Below are 19,838 nucleotides of genomic sequence, written 5' to 3' on the forward strand. Positions count from 1 at the left end.
TATTACAATAACTTGTGAGTACAAAAGAGGTCTAAAGAACTTGAAGTCAGTATTGAGTGTTAGCATTTTTTTCCTGAGTTAAACAAAACAACTTTTTAACTCCTTAATTGTATTGTAATGACTTATCTAATTGCTTATTAGTAAGTGTGTGTGGTAAGCAGTTGTATTCACTGAAAAAGATGTTCTTAATTAATGGGTTTACATTTCTAAATGTTTTCTTTCTCTTTCAATGTGAAGTTTTTGCTGGATTATTGTATGTGAATTGCCCATTTTAAATTATGTTTTTGTTTTTATTTGTTGACATATATTTTTTCTTTTTAAATACATGTTTATTTAATAAAAAAATTTAATATTTTTTACTACGAAAAAAAGTCCATGAAAAAATAAAACGAAAATATTTAAAAATTTTTATTATTTAAATAACGAAAGAAAGCAAAAAACCACAAGTTAAAGAATGCAAAAAGAAAAACAAAAAAAGTGGTCAAATTAAGAGGTCACTAACACTTTAAAAAACACCTTAAAATTTATGCATGAATCAGAGGTGGAAATTGTTAGGTTTTGGGGTGTTTTAACAAGTAGATAAACAAATTCAATTATGAAAGTAAACTATTCACAGTGTTGCCAATTAGACGTTTTTGAAATGGCAATTGTGGGAAAAAATGCTTTTTAGCAGGAAGTTTAGAGGCGTTTGGAGATTTTTTGCGTCTAAGTTTAGAGTCTAGTATAATCTAAAGTTCAGTCTATCCCTTATTCAGAAAGAAGAATGTAAAACAATATTTGAAATTTTGTAAGAAAAACACTAACAAAAACTGAGTAGTTTTCATACAAAATTTTGAAAATTGTTTTCCTTTCTTCTTTCTAAATTTAGGTATTAAGGTGGTTTAGTATTTAGTCTTGTGTATAGTCCGGTCTATAATCTAGTATACTGTCTAATCTATTGTCTAGTCTATAGTCTTGTCTATAGTCTAGTATAGTTTAGTTTAAGTTCTAGTTTATAATCTAGTCTTTAGTCTAGTATATATTTTAGTCTAAAGTGTAGTATATTCTAATTTAAAGTCAAGTCTATAGTCTGGTCAATATTCTTAGTTTTTTATAAAACTCACTGAAACTTTGTATCTAGCTGCTTTTACAAAAATATAAATCTGACGGTTTTCATCACATGGTTTAACAGGAAAAGTTTTCTTTTTTTTCTTTCTGAATTTGGGTATTAAGGTGGTCTAGTATATAGTCTAGTCTATAGTCTGGTCTATAGTCTAGTCTACTGTATAATCTATTGTTTAGTCTATAGTCTTGTCAATAGTCTAGTATAGTCTAAGGTCTAGCTTATTATGTTGTCTATAGTCTAGTATATGTTTTAGTCTACAGTATAGTCTATTTTAATTTAAAGTCGAGTCTATAGTCTGGCCAACTTTTGGTAGCTTAGTCGATATTCAATATTCTTAGTTTTTTATAAAACTATCTAGCGGCTTTTACAAAAATATAAATCTGACGGTTTTTATCATATGGTTTAACAGGAAATGGTAGACAAATATTGGCAACACTGACTATTCAAACCACACACAGAGAAAAAAACATGGTTGTGGAAAAGCAACATATTATATGTTCTAAAAGCTTATTATTATGCTTAAAATTATGATTGTAGTCTAAACATATTATAGTTATTGAAACATTTTTAAAATATCATATTGTGATTAAATAAATTTTAAATATTTCATCATTAACAATCGTGTGGAATCAAAATTTTTGTTTTGAAATGTCAGAAAAAGCATTTCTGACAATATTGTAAGATATTTAAACCGTGTATAGAAATTAACAAAAAGCTGATTCAATTAGGAATGTACTTATTTTCGTTGCCGGCTTCAGAAGTGGTAGTTATAGAATAGTTTCACTGGCATGAAAAAATATTGAAAATTTTCCTCCATAATTATTTTATTTTCCATCTCTGCTATACATAGTCTTCAATCATATTGTAGATAAAGTTGTAAATGTTTTTTAAATCTCTTTAAAAGTTCATACAATTGTTAAGAGATAAAAGTTAATTTTGGTTTTCTTTTAAGCAATTTATAGCAAAATGTAATTAAAGTACAGCTATACAAGTGTCTTAAAACTGAATACTATTTCACTACCCATTTTTCATGGAAATTTATAACAATTAAAGCTATTTTGGAGTTATTTACAATAAATTTGTAATTTTTCAAATACAAGGCATATTTTTGAGTAGAGTAATGTTAACTAAATTAAAATTGAGAATAAAGATATGTTTTCTTAAAAGGAAATTATATTAATGCAGTTCGTTAAATTTCAAATAAAGGACAGGATGCTAAAAAAGTATATGATCTGTCCTATCAGTCATACAACACGTCTTAGAGAAAATCGGTTTAAAATTGGTGTTAAATTCGTTAAGCCAATCCATTTAAATGCCTTATTTTGTAAATCATTCTGATGTGTCATAAATATCGAAAAATGTTCACTATATTTTGGTCTATCTATCCGATAACACAGACTAACAAATTTAAAACCCAAAGACCAAAGGATTGATCTGCCCTGTGAGTTATATGAACTAATGTTAGGGCTTAACATATGACATATCTTCTTTCTTATTCGAGATATATTCACCTAAAATTTGATAAATTCATAAATACTGAATTTTATCGTACATTTTTTGTCTTTATCTATTGCAGTTGATGAGATATCATCCGTTGAATTTAACGGAATTTTGAGTCAATTCGAACATTCACAGATAGTTGTTGTTTTATTTTATAAATAAAGTAGCTTTGGTGCTTTTGAGTCTCAAAAAGAGCTTTAGGACATGATATCTCAAATGCCAGATAAAAACCTGAATTGTGTCAGATTTGCGTTTAGCGCTTTACAATATTTCAGTACTTTATGTTCATATAAATAAATTCATTGTTTCCGGTGACCTTATTAAAATGAGTAACGTCACAAATATAGACTCCGATTTGACATTAGTAGCCAATAATTTTAATTGCTTTTTAACGTCGTCTTTTAATTTAATTTTTTTTATTTCATCAATGAGAAATATTTTAAGAAATTTATCCAAGATTTGTAGATTTGTAGTCGGAAGAAGCTGTAAAGTAGTCTTTTTAGTGTCATACCTTAGCAACAGCTATAGTCCTACAGTTTTTTTTTACTGGGAACCTTGATATTCATGAGAATTATTGCTGACAAAATGGGCAGACTGTAAATAGCAGGCGTGTCACCTTTCTTATGAAAAGAATATTAAAACCAAGAATTTTTTCGAAACCACTTTAATGCCAATATTTAAAACAAAAAGTGGGCTGACAAACTATAGGTGGCGTGGCATCTTCCATATGATTAAAATATAAAAATTTGATTATTAGAGAAACTATTAGAGTTAAAATCCTCAAACTTTGCACGAACAACTTTAACATTTATGTAAACATTTTTGGTAATAAATTAGAGGGCTGCCAAGGGAGGGGCGTGGCACCTTCTCCATAAATATATTAAATTTAAATACATTAAATACAAAATGGGTGGAATTTCATTAGGGGTGCTTGAAAACTCTCATATTAATTAAATACAAAAATGCATATAAATATAATTTTAACTTCTAACTATTACTTGTTGTTGTTTGTTGCTTATTTAAATCATTAATTAAATCGGTGGGCGTTGGATTTTTTCATATTTTTTATTTTCTTTGATTAATTAACATAAAATTTGATTTTATTGTTTGCTCCTCTCTAAATTGTTTTAAAATTTTATCAATTTTGTTGTCATCAATATTTCTCTTCTTTTTTTGTATTTACTAATTCCATTTACATTTTAACATTGGTTTTCGTTATACAACTATGAATCAGAAACATCACATGTTTACAAATATATATATTTGTTTGCCTATTTTGATTTTAAATTTATTCGTTATTTTATTTTGAATGTTTGTCTTAAAGAAAATAAAAAAATAAATTATCATATTTCATTGGAAGTAAATCTGATGAGCTGTCTATTCTTGAATTTATTTATGTTTTTAATTTAAAGTATCGTATTCTATTAGCCTACAGGCGTGTAACGCTAAAATGAATTCAGCTAAAACTACTCAAAATTAACACATTAGATGTTAATTCTTGTTTGAGTAAAAAACATCTAATTTATTTTATATTTTTTATTCGTTTTATATTGACTCCATTGTATTGAAATATTTCACATTTTTTTGTCTATTATTGAAACTGAATCATCATTATCCGACATTCGTAAAACAATTATTGTTGTTCAATTTTGTTATTATAACAATCTCATTTATCACTTTAATTGTTTCGTATGCAATTAGATTTATTGTTCACAAAAAAGTGTCTATAGTTTTTTTCACTTCTATTGTTTTTTATGGAAAACTAAACTTTTAAATGAATCATTGCATTTATTAATAACATTTTTATGTAATTTAACGACATATTAAGAAAATTTTTATTACATCAAAACAAATAATGTTTTTTATTGAACAAATTACCAATTATTGTTTAGAAATATTTTGTTGTCTTTACCGGAAGTTGGTAATTCCGGTTTTATAATTTTTTTGTTTTAATAATAGTAGTTTTTTATATAATAATTAAGGTGCTAAATAAACATGTTCTAAAGGGCACATATTATAGTATTAACTCCAAGTAGAAGAACTAAAAATTGCAGTCGTAACTACAAGGTTGATCGGAAAAATTTATGATGCGAGTTCCATGAAGATCTTGAATACGATCATATCTCTTCTGTCAATAAGAACTTTGTTCTCTCAGAAATTCATTTGTTTTACACGAATTGGGAGATCTTAAAAGACGAATTCACAGGGAAAAAATATAATTTTTCTATTCGAAGAAATTCGAATACAAAGCGTCAAATCGTATAAATCAAAAACTGGTTTCGATAGTTGTGATCGGTACATGATCTGCTATTAGCTTTCAAGCTAATAATTTTTATAAAAATTATAGTATTTTGACAAAAAAAGGATTAACTATATTTTAGACATGTCTTAATGACTCCTAAGAATTTTGTATTGATCGATATTTTTATGACCACATCAGCCATACACAGACTCCTTAAAAATGATCTGTATATTCACAATTGAAGAAGATTTGAAGTAATTAAAATTGATAATTTCATTCGGATTAATTGTAATTGAAGCTTTATAAACAACAATAACAAATTATGTCAATTACAAACATTTGTAGTTGTATTTAAAGTTTTACCAATTATAATTTTTTGTAATTGAAGTTTTGCCAAATATAATTACTTTTAATTGTAATTGAAGTTTTACCGATTACAATTACCGTTTATCTTACATTTATATGGTAAACTTTAATTACAATTACAAAATCGTTATTGGTTAATTACATATTACAAATAATGAGAAAACCTGACCTATAACTACAAGTAATTGTTATTGCTCTATTACATATTGCAAGAATTTGTAATTGGCTCCAAGCCTGGATGAAATTCTATAGATACCTAAACGGCTGGAACTATTTTCACTGAACCTTTATGTATGTCTGGAAGGAATTTCTGGCCACTTTTTGTTTCTCAGTTTCAAGTAGCGAAATAACACACACATATGAACATTTGAAGACTAAATAGACGAACTGGTTAAATGGACGTAGCACATTCCATTTAAAGAGAGTATTAAATCAGTATAACTGAACAAAACATAAAAGAATACTTAAGACAAAATGGGCGTACTAAAAATAGGAGGCGTGACACCTTCCATACAAAGAAAACATATAATCAGTATAACTGACAAAATATAAGAGTCCCAACGGAATCACTTTAGAAACATGAATACTTAATACAAAATGAGCGTACAAAAATAGTAGGCGTGGCTCTTCCCCAATGAATGTAATACAAAATTTCGAATATTTGGGAAACCATTAGAGCTAGAATTCTAAAATTTTGCTCGAGCAAAATTAAAATTCATATAAACAATTAAGACAGAAATATGTGGGAAACTATTGAAGATAGAATCCTGAAATTTGGCTTCTTTGGGACTGTTATGGGACATTTTTCTACTTTTCGAGAATGTTATGTAAATATATTGAACAGAGAATTTTATAATTAACAATTATAAAAAATATGTCTATAAAAATAAATAAATTTAAAATATATAACATCTAATCTTTTTTATCTCTTTCCTTTTCCTTTCAGAAATTCTAAACGTGTAAAAATAAAGCAGCAAATTTAATTTAAAACACAAATAATATTTAAAATTAATTTATTAAAGTAATAAAGCTAAATAAGTCTAACAATTCCCCTAAACAAATAACAATAAATATTATAAATACCAAAAAAAGTTAAAACAAAATATAAGTTCTAAAAGTGAAATTATTAAAGTGCCATCTGTTACCACAAATATCAATACTTCAAAAGTATAAGCAGCAACAAAAGAAATTTCCATAATACATAAAGAAAATTTCCAAAATATATAAAAAAATTATAGCCTTCAGAAAAAAAAATTTATTAATCCAAAAAAAAATTAAAAGTAAAAAAAGTGCTAAAATAATAAAAATTATTTTTAATTTGAAAAAAATAAAATAGCCCAGAGAAAAGTGTAAACAAAATTAAAAAACCAATTTCCCATTAAACACTTTAAAGTTTTCTTAATTAAAATTCAATTTTTGATTTGATTTATTTTCCAGTAAATTAAATTTAAATTAAATTTAAATTTTTTTTAAAAGTTTTGCTTGATTTTCGATCACTTTTAGTAATTTGTATATGAGCTCGCGTCGCAATTCCACGGGTCTTATATGGAATATAAAAAAATCATTATACAAGCGTAGTACGAAGAAAATGAAAACAATTTCATGATATTACAAGTGGTCTGAATCAGTGATATTAAATTATTTAAGAATGCCTTCCACACCGTACGATTTGGTGCAAGACGATCAAGATTTGAGAGTGCCATTACATGCCGATCAGGCTTTTCTCAATGGAATAACATTTCAAGCAAAGGTGAGTAAAGAAAGAGAGAGAGAGAGAATAAACAAATATTGCTATATTCACACAGCAAAACAATAATTTTTGCAGATATTTTGTAAATGTATTAGGTTTTATAGGAGATTTTCTCTCTGTGTAGAATTTGTGCTAAAAAATTATACACTGTGCCTCTGGAATTCTTTTTTTTTTGTTCCGCACTCATTACTTATGCCAATTTAACCCCATCAACATGTCAGTTATTTTAAAACATCAAAAAAAGTTATAGGACATACGTACGAACAATTTTTCATTCACGTTTTTACGATTTTTTTTTTTTTTGAAATTTATGTAAAAAAAATTATATTAAATATTCATAAAAGTATAAAATACCATTAATTCTATATGATAAAATCAATAAATAATTTACGAGTATTTTGTTATTAAAATGTGTGGCACACATACAATATTTATTTTTAATGTTATTTTTTTTTGCGGCCAGAGAAAAACTTTATACAAATACACAAATTGCTTGACAATTTGACGGATGGACAGACAACTGACTGGACTGTCATACGGTTGGCATACAATTTCCGTTTAATTTTTTTGTTGTTGAATTTTTTTGTTAGTTACAAAAATTCTTGCGCAACAATCAATTTACATTAAATTATTTTTATTGAAATTATTTGACACCTACTTTTTTTTGGTGATATTTCTTGTTCGAGAGTTATTCTCGTATGGTGAAATGTGCTTGAAAAGGGTTAGTTTGTGATATTTTTTGTTAGTTAAAATTACGCAACAAATGTGTCCAGCAGTTTTGGGTGATTGTTGCAGCCATTGAATGCGGGGTATTTACTAAAGTTGTTACCATAGGCCCCAGAGTCCTGAAGACATAGTTACACTAAAGTAACAGTTGACTTCATACTTGATTACATTGTTTCTTTGAAACTAATGTGTAGCTTACCTTTTCCCATCAAACTAAACATTTATTCAATTCACAATCGATGTTGTAGCGTTGTATGCGTTGTATGTCAGCAGCTGCTACAATAGTCATAACAATGCTGTTGGTATTTTCTATGCAAAAGCTCTATACAACTCATACGACAATTTTTCATATGTTTCTCGAATGTTGTAAGACATTTTAGTGTTGCCAATTGTTTATTTCAACATATAAACAGAAATTCGAACGATTTTAGCATAAAAAACGATAAAGTGGTAACACTGAAATCAAAAACAAACAGCTGTTTACTAAAAAAACAAAGAACTAAAATTTTATTAAAAATAGTTTAAATTGTGAAATAAAGAAAATAAAAGAGTTAAAAATTCAAAGAAATTAATTTGGTTTATTTCGCATGTTTAATTAATTTAATATTTTTTGATTTTTTTTTATCTTTTGACATTGTTATGTGTATTTGTTTTGATTATTTTTTTTTTTTGCTGCAAAGATCTGTTCACAATCACTGTTACTACACTTTAGTAGGTACAATATACAACTTGATTGTGAATTGAACAATTGTTCGACTACCACTTACGAACTGTTGGGTTTATTTTCAGTGTTACAAAATTTTTAATTACTCTCGGTAAATTTTATTTTCTGTTTCATATATTTACTACCACAAATGGATTAAATTTACAAATTTAAAATTATTTAAAAATAGACGTCAATTATTTTAATGTTATATAATTAGTTTACTTAATTTTTGTCCGATTTAGGCAGATAAAATAGTTCATACCATGAGCGCAAAGAACATGGTTCATTGGTCTGCGAGGAAGTTTATCAATAGTTAATTATGTGACTTCTTTCGCTTTGTCATAAGCAGGTTAGGTTGAGAAGAGGATGTATCTACATCTTGACCACCATGGGTCCTATTGTGTGGTCCTTTTCATGGAATATGTTTGATGATAAAAACGAAACTAAATGTAGTATGGTCTGATATTCAGAAACTCAGTTATCTTGATATTATTTCTAAGAATTTGCAAAATATTGCTTGTAAAAGGAAGTTATATGCGGAATAATATCATTCCCAAGATATTTGGATCTAATTTCGATACAAGCGAAAGTGAAAGCCCTTCCCATTTGCACTTTCATTGGCGACTACTGACCTGATAATCTTACCCGTTTGCAAAGTATTCGTTAAGAGCTTTCATACAATCCAATAAGATCTTAGATTTAACTTAAGATCTGCTGATATCATTGTCCTAATTGCATATTGGCTGAGGTAAAATATATATACTAAGCATGTGGACGCCATATTTATTTATTCTGTTATTGATCGAACTTCTGCCTAGAAGCTTGTGTTGTAATTAGGCAAACGGCGTTATATTTTTATATCTGGGTCTTCAATATAGACACATAGAACCACTGTAATTGAGAGCCATCTGTGTATCAACAGATTCCTAAAGATATTAGGTATAATGTTCCTCTTGCCTATTATATTTTATCTGGGATCCGTGTTTTAGAGCTCCCGACATATTGTGTGTCTGAAATTGGGCACGTCCGATGATATATTTCGCTAAGTGATACCAAGCTGACAAAAAAAAAAAAAATAAAAAAATTAAACAAAAGTATCTTAGTCAAGGAATAACGTGAAGTTTATTAGAACAGCTTCTAGGAGTCATCTTAAGTTTAACATTACTCTGTTGAATGCTCCCTTGCCCCATGAATGACAGGAAGAACTTTAATGTATACGAGGATTACATATGTATATATCAAGGATCCGTTAGATCGATCCACATATACGTATAAGGTTGCATGATACCGCATGAATGTCAGAATGAATAAATCGAGTAATGATAATGTCAAGGAATGAGCTAGTAAAAGTTCAACGAACAGAACAGTTTTAAATAATATTCACATTTTTTGACATTTGAAGGTAATCAATCATTCGAATAAATTGATCTTAACCATCTTAACTGTTGTTAGGTATTCGTAAATAATGTAGACTTAGAACTTGACGGAAAACTCTTTCGTGATCTGGAAATTCTCAAAAATTGTTTAAAAAATGATTCAAATTTGTTCTAAGTATGGTTTGGTTCTCTCAGGGACTATAGAATTCAAATGATTCAAATTTGTTATAAGCATCGTTTGATTCTCTCAGGGACTATAGAATTCATAGTCAGGATCTCTCAAACTAGGAACTTCCAGCAGTTTGACTTTGGAAAGAAAGAGAAGAGAGAGAAAGAAACCAGTGTAATGTTTTCTTCAATATTTGATCTAAGAATATGTATGTATACTATTTGATTAAGATCAGAAGAGTAAATCTTCCTTTCTATTAAAAGCACCGGGTGGTTCTGTCAGGGACCAAAAGATTAATAATTTGATCCAACAATATTCATATTGTTTGATCAAAATAAGATCACAAAGTATACGTTAAGATCTCTTTAATCTAACACTAATGGTTAATATACCAAAAATGTTTTACTAGTGATTTAAATGTGTAAGACGTATCGGATGTCAGGGATCATAGGACATTAAGTGGATATCCAATTAAAGGAATAAAAAGAGAATATATAAAATCTGAAAGAAAAAGAAAACGATAAATTTAAAACTGTCTTCGATAAAATATCTTGTTTAAAATTATATATACTGTGCGACCAAGATCAGATCAGGAAAGTCTTCAGATCTTTATTTCTCTAAATCTTTGCATTTTGAAGTTTGTTTAAGGTGTTAGAAGTATCGGAAGATCGGGGACCATAGGACCATAGAGAGAGAGAGAAAGAGAGAGAAACGGGCAGAGAAAGAGGTAGAAACAGAGAGAGAGATACAGAAAAAATAAGTGTTTAACTGTTTTCGCTAAAATGTCTTGTTCGAAATCTGATCCAAAAATGTACATTTTAAGATCACATCAGGAGTGTAAATTTTCATTTCTCTAAATCTAATACTTAAAGATTCCTTGGACTTGACACTTATGTTTGTCATATTGATCGATATCAAGAAATGTTCGGAAATTTAGAAGAACATTATTTGGAGGAGGCATTCCTTGAGAATCCAGAATTTCAGATTTTTATCTTGTCAACTATAAGATGTTTATATCTTATTTAGTACTACTTAGTAGTTCCCGGACCGCGTTGCTGGGCCTTGATGAACATGTGGACTTTTCACAAATTTAAAATAATAATCAATTTAGGAGTTTAGGTGTAACTGACTGAAAATTAAAATTTCGACGCCATCTGTCAGACAAATGTAAAATTTTACAGGAACACTTCTTCCTCTATCTGAAACATATACATATTTGAAATTTGGTCATATGAGGTGCCGTGTATCCTGAGTTCATCGATTGCTCTTTTATTTATATCTTATTTAGTCAGCTTTGTCATTATATATTTACTTGTAAATCCCGCTATACACAAATGAAAACCTCATTATCATTTCAAGTTCTATTTCCTTTCTAATGGATGATTATTTTCTAGTTACTTAACCAAAACTTTGAGTAACCAGTAAATTTAGCAATTTGTTTAGTAAAATAAATAATTTTTACATATTTAATGCAATTCCTAATGATGTTCACGCCGCATGCATGTCACTAACGAATGAATATTTTAAATAAATTTACAATCAACGTACTTTTTATATTCACTTGGTGGCAGTTGTTGGCAGCTACTTTTCTAATACTTAAACTACAGACTTTTGGAAAAAAACGGAGAACCAAAGAAATTTTTTTTTTTTTAAGTTTTTGGAATTATTACTACTGCTTCTGTCGTTGACAATGTGGTTCTAAAGGTTTTTTATTTCTTTTTCGATTTTTTGTTGTTGTTGTTGTTGTGTATGCCAGTAATAAACATACAATTTCAATGGGCAAGTTCATGGTTTTCATTTGCATGTGATTTTCGATGTGACCCGCAAAACTTATTGACTTTTCAAAAGCAGCAGCAGACATAATTCAATGGAATATATAGAAGATATGTTTAATGTACGTACGTTCGTACAACAACAAATAAAAATTGCTGTGGGGATGATGTTTTGGTAGAATGACTGAGTGACTGCCAGCCTGATTTTAAAAACAACAAATAAAATCAGCTAGTAATTAGGGGTAATCACAGTTAGTTAGTAAAATTAATATTTTTCTATAAAGAACATATTTTAATTTTTAAACTATGATTTATTTTGTGTTTATTTAAAACTGTGATTATCCTTAATGTTAGAATTGTGAGTGTGAGTCGTAGAAAAGTAATGATTATAATCTCACACAATACGAACCTACACATAGTTAGACATACGAAATGTAAAGACATACAGTGGAGCTAATAGTAATAAATAATAAATAATAAATAAATAAAAAAAAAAATAAAACGAAGTACTTCCAAACAAATAACATTTATCACCACTTCAAAAGTAGCACTAAGTGAATTTGTTTACCTTCTGTGGAAGTGATGTTTATTGACTTCCAAAGAAGCAAAAATAATCCATTTTTTTAAATTGAACGTATAGTTTTATTTTTTTAAATATTTTAAGTTAAACTCATTTTATTTCGGAGTTGATTGTTAAATACGTAAAATTTATTTATTTATATTAATATTATTTAAGTCAAATTAGTAGTGTTCAATAATACTACAACTTCACTTACTAATAACTTTCGTAATAACAAAAAAATTACTTCCTGAGAATGACTTCAGATGTAGTGAATTTAGAATCAAATAAAAAGAACATATCTCCTATGACAAGCCGGTTTTAAACTCATCACTTCCTTAAATCTTTTTCAGTACTTCCATGGAGTAAATTCTACATCTTTTTCGGTTCTTTGGAAGTACTTTTTTCTTGCAGGGGATGTCCATGCACTTCTTAAACAGAAATATATTGGATAATTTGTTTTGAATTTAGTTAAGGAACAACCTTATACCGAAAAGAATGTTTCTAAATTTGATGCATGTTTCGTTTTGAATTCCTTTAAGAGGCTGTCCTGGATAGCCATCCGTCGGCCTGACTTAGCAGTTTTAAACTCTGGGGTATTTCGAAAACCGGTTTCGCTTAATTAATTTTGTTTTGATAAATGGACTCTTTGAAAACTACGCTCATAGACATTGTGCCACTTTTGAAATTGGTATAACATCCATAGACACTATGACACGCCCACTATTCAGATTCCGCCCTTTTTTATATCTAATCATTTCACTATTAATTCTTGTAATGATTTCATATTGTCAGTTAAATATTTATAGAAATATTCGACAATGAGATCCACAGAGCTTCTATCCGCCCCTGTAGTGGTAATTCCAGAAGTTCTATATAGATACGAAGAAGATACTGAACAACAACATGTCTTAGTACGTGCCTTATAAAAGCACAGATTAGGACATGCCGGTGAATACAAGGATTTTTTATTAACTGTACAATTTGATATATGTACGTGACCTCAAGATTCACAAAATCGCCATTATTAGGAAAAATTTTTGTAATAAAACCACAATGGGTCTCACGATTTAGAGAGACGCTAATAATAAGTGTTGATATACACTTTCAAATTTCCCCTGATCCCACTGTAAAATATCATGTGTATTGTTTCATTGTTTTGTGTGACATTTTCACATTACAGACACCAACCAAAAAAAAAAAAAAAAATATATATAGGAAAAACTTTTTGTATAGTTTTTCCGCATGTAACGTTTTTTGCGGTTGTTGTTATTGTTCATGCTTTTGTGGTTCTAAACATTAAATTTTACAAAAAAAGCTCAGTTAGCGGTAAACTTGGAAATAAAACATTATTCGAATTCAGTTCGTATTTTTTTAGAGATTTTTGTGAAATAAAAATGCAAAATTTTCTTTCAATTTATATCTCGGGTTTTGTTTGTGGAAAATTATTGTTCCCTTTAATTTTTTCTTTATACAATATGATGATGATGATACTGCTATTTCTATTTCAGTTCGCTTTATTTTGTAACAATTAAATTTGTTTTTCCTGAGTCACGTTACTTGCAAGTTGTTGTTTGTTATTGCAAGATTTGAATGAAAATGAAGATCATCATGAAGAAAAAAGCTAAAAAGAGACATGATTTGAATGAATAATAAAAATAAATAAATAGAACCACCGTTTCTTTTGTCATTGTTTTTTCGAATGTGTTACGAATGTGAATATATGTATGTTTATATTCTAGATTCTTTTTTTGTTTTTGTTGTTTTTTTGGTACTTAAATTTAATGCTAATGTTAGTGGGTTTTGCAGTTAACTTTAATCGATTTTATGTTACAGTTTCGATTAAAAACTTTCCCAGCGTAACTATTGTGCTAAATGGTATTTTTCTATATATTGTTAGTATTATAAATACTTTTTTTTTGTTTTAGCCATTACGAAAAATATGCAGTTTATTCCAGCTAGTTCCATTTGCTTCAAAAATATTTACCAATCGTCTGATTTGTATGTTATTATTGAGTCTTTAAATCCTAAAAAGGACTCCACGTCGCCGTGAATGTGTTTCCACCGCAAAATTTGCACAATCCTCTTTACCATAAACTAGACGTCCTCTGCGACTTGAGCTTACTTATTACCGTAGCTAGAAAATTTGTTGAACTTAGCCAATACTACAGGAGATCCTGGCCAAGGGGTAGATTAGAGAAAGGAGAAAATACAGGTTTAGGGATCGATTCTCAGTAATCTCTCTACTACTTGGTCTAAGGAAGTAGGTCTAGAACTGTATGTGACATGACTGTCGAAAGTTTTAACGTGAGCACCTGTCTTGACGGACTTATCTCACGGTGGCCTTTTTTATCCACTGGGTAGACTTGAGAATGGTCTACCATCGCCCCTTTGTTCGTCAATGAAGAACACAGGTGACAATTTTTGTACATTGGCTTTGACCGGTCCATGCACAAGTACTTTGCTGGAGTACTCGAGCTATCTGATCTCTGACCATTGGATGACCACTGTTGATTTGGCAACAGCACCTAGAGACGTAACCGGTGGACCGAAGTACGATCCATCAATAAGCCGAAGACATTGTTCTTACTCACATGGATACACTGTGGTAATTCTGTTATGAACAGAGTATACTCTGAACATATCTGGACAAGGAAGGAAAAGTCAATGGTATCAAATGAATATGATAACATTCATCCATCATAATATAACCCAGCACACATCTCATACATACGACACATTTATAAGTGAAAAACATACGACACATTTATTATATTTCCAACGCTTAGACACACAGTCACTCCTCTGTGGGGTATCTTTTGTTTTCGGCAACAGCACCGAACTTATCCCGAAATATTGACTTTATCATGCATCAGTCTTTTAACCGGCACTTACTCCCTCCGCGAATTTGGGTTTAAACCACAGCCACTACGTGGATCCCGAAGGAACCTCAACAAACTGACCAGCCAAACATAGTTCTGCGGGCAACTGGCCACCCGTAGTACCAGATTATGCTGTGCTCTGGACTGACCTCTGGCGATCTATGCAAGGACTAAGCCAATCAGTAGACTAACCAATTTTTCAGTCCCGGCCAGATTGGAGGTATTGGCCACCTCTTCATACCCCGAGATTACAATAACGCCAAGGCGGAGGTCTCGCCAAGGTAACATGCTCCCAGGGGGAAAACTGTATGTGACAGTCGAAAAAATCCTAATTGTTTTGTGACAAATTTCATAGTCTTTTAATGTACTTCGTGTACACTACTGCAATCTGCAACAAAATGCGAAGTAGGAATGATTCCTAAAGTTAGCGATACGCAGCTCCAAAGATGTTAAAACGTAGCCCTTAAAACCTTAACAGGCTGTATTCGAATGACTTCAGAAAAATATCTACATAACAAGACATAGATGCTTTAAGTTAAGGAACATGACATCATGCTATCAAAGCTGTTCATTCCGCGATGTCATCGGAAGTTTGATAGGAAAGGTCTTTTTATGTATGGGAGCGACATCCGAGAAAACACATTCACACATCTATGTTATAAACAAGGAACGAAACCTACCACGTCGCACTAGAGTGATATTGGCCCAAAATTTATTGAGATCGTTTTCCTGTTTAAAATCGTACAAAATCCTGCTTTTGGCATAGGCCTACATAATGTTTAACATCTTTTTAACAGCAGGGCAAGTTCAGGTTTGCTGGAACCTGAACATTTTAAGACCCAGTCAACAGAGCCGTATCTTTCTACTGGGTTTAGATCTTGCTGAGTTGGATAAACAAAGTGAAGAAGAGTTTGAAATAATCTGTGTCATGTCAGATCCTATGTGGTAATCCAATTGAGTAGAATAAGAAGCCTTCACATAATAAAGAATATCGTTAGAATTATGAAATAATTATAAAAAATTGTGCGAATGTATTCATTCATGAATACTTCAACAATTTCTAGATGCAATTATCTTGGAGGCTATGTTTTTAAAGATATTATATGCCTCAAAAACACTGATTGAAAACATTTAAAAAACTGAGTTTCTGAGCATTTACATAAAAATTCTCTCTATATAGCTCTCTCTCTCTCTATATATAGCGAGAGAACAATATGACTTTTAGCAACTAAGCAGAGCTTTTCTCGCTAGAGAAGACACTGACTCTTTTGACTGAATTTCGCTGTCTAACTTCATTTTGATAAACTTTACGAGCAGTACAGTCCAGGTGATCAATTGATAATAGCCTTTTTATATATTCCGATACAACACCTACAACCTTTTGGGCTTCATGACAGAAGATTGAATCTTACATAGATTAGTAACTCCTGGGGCAGCTGTCAGAATAAAGTGTTTGTCTTAGTCTTAGATGTTTGAGATTTGAGAAGTTTCACTGTGAAAAATGTTGTACAACTCTGAAATTGTTAAGGAAAAACTCTAGAGAATTCTTTGCCAAAAAATCAAGTTTTTTTCCTTATATAGTGTTATAGATCCAATTAAACTGTATGTGTGAAATTGTATATAAATTTCCACTTTTTCTTACATTTTACAAAACACACACACACGCACAATTTAAAGTGAAGCATTTAAAATTGCAACTTGCCACACACATCCACGTTTTATTATGACGCTTTTAGAAAAAGAAAAAAATTGTACAACAAACTTGTTGCAAGAATGTTGATGTTCTTTTATTTTGTTTTTTTTTCTGTTGCTGCATTCTACTTGAATGACTTTCAACTGATGCAACATAAAATAAATGTTTTGTTTTTTTTTGTTTTATTCTACTACAAAACTGCATGCAACAGAACACATTGTTGTATACACACTTCAAATACATAAACTTTGCATGTTTTGTAATGTATACAACAAAACTTCCAATTGAATAAAAAGAATAATAAAAAAAACTTTTCATTTTCTTTTCTTTTAATACATATTTATACATCTGTGCTTACAAGCACAAAACATCTAAATCATGTTAGAATGTTAAAAGATGTTAGATACTAAAAACTCATTTTAACTATAACAAAATATTTTTTCTTTGTAAACAATTTAATTTTCGAGTTAGACTGTTTTGCTTGTAAGCATAGGTATTCCTATATGTGGCAATGTGTATGTAATTTTGTTTTGATTACTTAAAGAATCTGCCGAGTGCATACAAATATACCCCTTTTATACGCTATTTTTCTTCTTCTTTCGTAATCGTGTGTTGAAACATCAACTCAACTTGAAATATTTAAAAATTATGTAGAAGCAGTAAATGTAAGGGGTATTCAAGGGCATACGAACATCTGAAAACCCTATAAAATGTAATTATTATTGGAATTATTAAAAAGATGCATATATATTTTTTTATAAACCGAAGAGACTTTTCCCTTCATTTAGTTTCGATCGGCATAGTTTACTCCCCATCTAAGAAGGTGCTTCCTGTATCCTTTACAAGTTAAGTTTTAAAATCAGCAACGATCATAATTACTGAATATCATTACTTTAGGGTTTCCTTTGTAAGTCAGAGAGTGGGTACTAAAAAAACAGATTTATCTTACTCTCTGTAATCTATGGTGTGACGATTGACTTCCCCGTAGGACAAGCACATGTTTAAATAGCTAACCACCTGGAAAGTTGGTGGTAACCCTATGTGGCCGTTTTTGACAAAAGTTTAAAAAGTCTTTTAAGACGGTATCTTATTTGTTTCTCTTTTTATCTTCTACCTCTATAGTATAGAGTCTATACTTCTCACACTTGCGCAAGGATTGAGATCAATTTATTGTGCGAACGATTGCTATTATAGTGTGCATTATTTTCACCGACCTTTTCAAACATTTAACATTAAATCTAAGTTCCCAATGTGTGCTATTCAAAACTTTTTGGGGTCTCTTTTGACCGATTTTGCTCACCATTTGTCCCTTTAATCGCGTAAAAATTGCGAAATCAAGAATCTTGGAATCAGTTTGTTATCTGAAAAATGACGTCTTGACTACCTTTGAAATTATTGGACGATCAGTGATTTTTTACGTTGTTCCTAGTGGAGTAATATCTAAAATTGTCAAAATTGTAGTTGAGAATACTAGGTTAGGTATTCAGGCTGAAAAAGAAAAGCACACTTGGGTCCCATTGGTTCTTTTGAGGACCAATATAGGTATAAGAAGTTAAAGAAAATTTCCGCGGATTGCTGTGCCTAATGAAGGCGTTTATATTTTCCAATCTTAAATTGGATAATTCTGACAAGTTTTCCTAAGAATTTGAGACGATAGTCTGTTAACACAGGGCAGTGGCAGGGGAGATGTTCAACAGGTTCTTCCTCGTTCTCGTTCGTTGTGTGATATCCCAAGTCTTCTTGTATGGTTTTAAAATTAACCGTGTCTTGTGATAACACCAACAAGATTGCTAAGATGCAGATGACATAGTGAAAGGTATGGTCATATCTTCCTAATGATGATATCAGTTAACCCATTGCATCATCTCGTCTGGGAAAGTTCATAGATCTTAGTGTCTATTAATTCCTTACAGACTTTTAGCGGTATGCCGCAGAAATTGTCTATGTCCGTTTCCGATATTGAAGCTCCTATGCCAATTATCGTCACACAGTTAACCATTTGAGCACGATTGTTGAATGTCTCCCCATTCTGTTTAAGGTTGTCCGGCATTACTGGACTAGTGTGTATGTAGTGTACGTACCAATCAAAGATATTATAGCAGCTTGACTATCGGTACAAATTTGATTATTTCTATTTGATATTCTTCAGTACTATAGCCATTTTGCAGCTTTATATGGCTGATTGTTTAGCTTTTAATGGACTACATTCTTTTAATATCCTGAAAATTATTTTTTTTTTAATTCCACCTCCCACTCGCATCCATTTCTTGGAACCATCCGTGAACATAGAACGGGTTACTAGGTAGCTGTCTTCCTGTCTGATGTTTCTGTAGAAGAAGGGTTTTGGAGTACAGTAATCTTCATCACTAGGCAAAAAATGTTATCTCCTCTATAATACTCGCCTGACCGTATGGTATGTGCTCCCTGTTGCATTGAGTCTAAATGTTGATAATACTAAAGACGTTCTGACAAAATGTTTTCTCAGGCCAGCCGCGAAAAATAGGTAAATCATTTTAATGCGCTTAATGATGAAACAAAATAATCGGAATAGAATTAGTAATAAATATTTTAACTTTCATTATTTGTAAAATTTAGCTTAGCTTTAGATTCGTAATGTAGTATTCTAGCTTGTATTTGTTACCATTAATTATGAATACCCCTAATATTTACTTCTTCTCTCCATGTCATGTAATGTATTTACATTTAAATACTTTAACTTGCATTTAATTTAGTATTTTCTTTTGAGATTAAATTTCCTTCTAAAACTATTGAAATACATCTTTATCTTTTAACATTTTACAAACACATTTACATTCTTTAAAATACGGATGTGGAAGATGTAGTTACATAATTCATCAACTTTTGCAAACATTTAAATGCTATTGTAATGAATTTATGTATGTTAGATTACGAACAGTGGGTCTGACTGTTTAAAAAATTCTTAAAAATAATAATCATTTAAAAACTTTCAGTTTTTTTACTTTAAACTTGT

The 19,838-nt window shown here is 30.0% G+C and overlaps 1 protein-coding gene and 1 long non-coding RNA gene across 3 annotated transcripts in view; both read left to right on the forward strand.

Annotated features, from left to right (window-relative positions):
- Window positions 1-6,304, forward strand: part of LOC111679559 — a 36,813-nt gene extending 30,509 nt beyond the window's left edge. Inside the window, exon 2 of the long non-coding RNA XR_002762603.2 lies at window positions 6,160-6,304. This is a non-coding gene — a long non-coding RNA (uncharacterized LOC111679559). The remainder of the gene's footprint in view (window positions 1-6,159) is intronic.
- Window positions 6,305-6,567: 263 nt separating this feature from the next.
- LOC111688019 (capon-like protein) overlaps window positions 6,568-19,838 on the forward strand; it is a 292,117-nt gene continuing 278,846 nt past the window's right edge. For both annotated transcript variants that reach the window (XM_046951998.1, XM_046951997.1), the window contains exon 1: window positions 6,568-6,963. In XM_046951998.1, the coding sequence (XP_046807954.1) occupies window positions 6,862-6,963 (102 nt within the window). In that variant the 5' untranslated portion in view covers window positions 6,568-6,861. The remainder of the gene's footprint in view (window positions 6,964-19,838) is intronic.

This window comes from Lucilia cuprina, chromosome 5 (assembly GCF_022045245.1).
Source record: "Lucilia cuprina isolate Lc7/37 chromosome 5, ASM2204524v1, whole genome shotgun sequence".
Taxonomy (NCBI): Eukaryota; Metazoa; Arthropoda; class Insecta; order Diptera; family Calliphoridae; genus Lucilia; species Lucilia cuprina.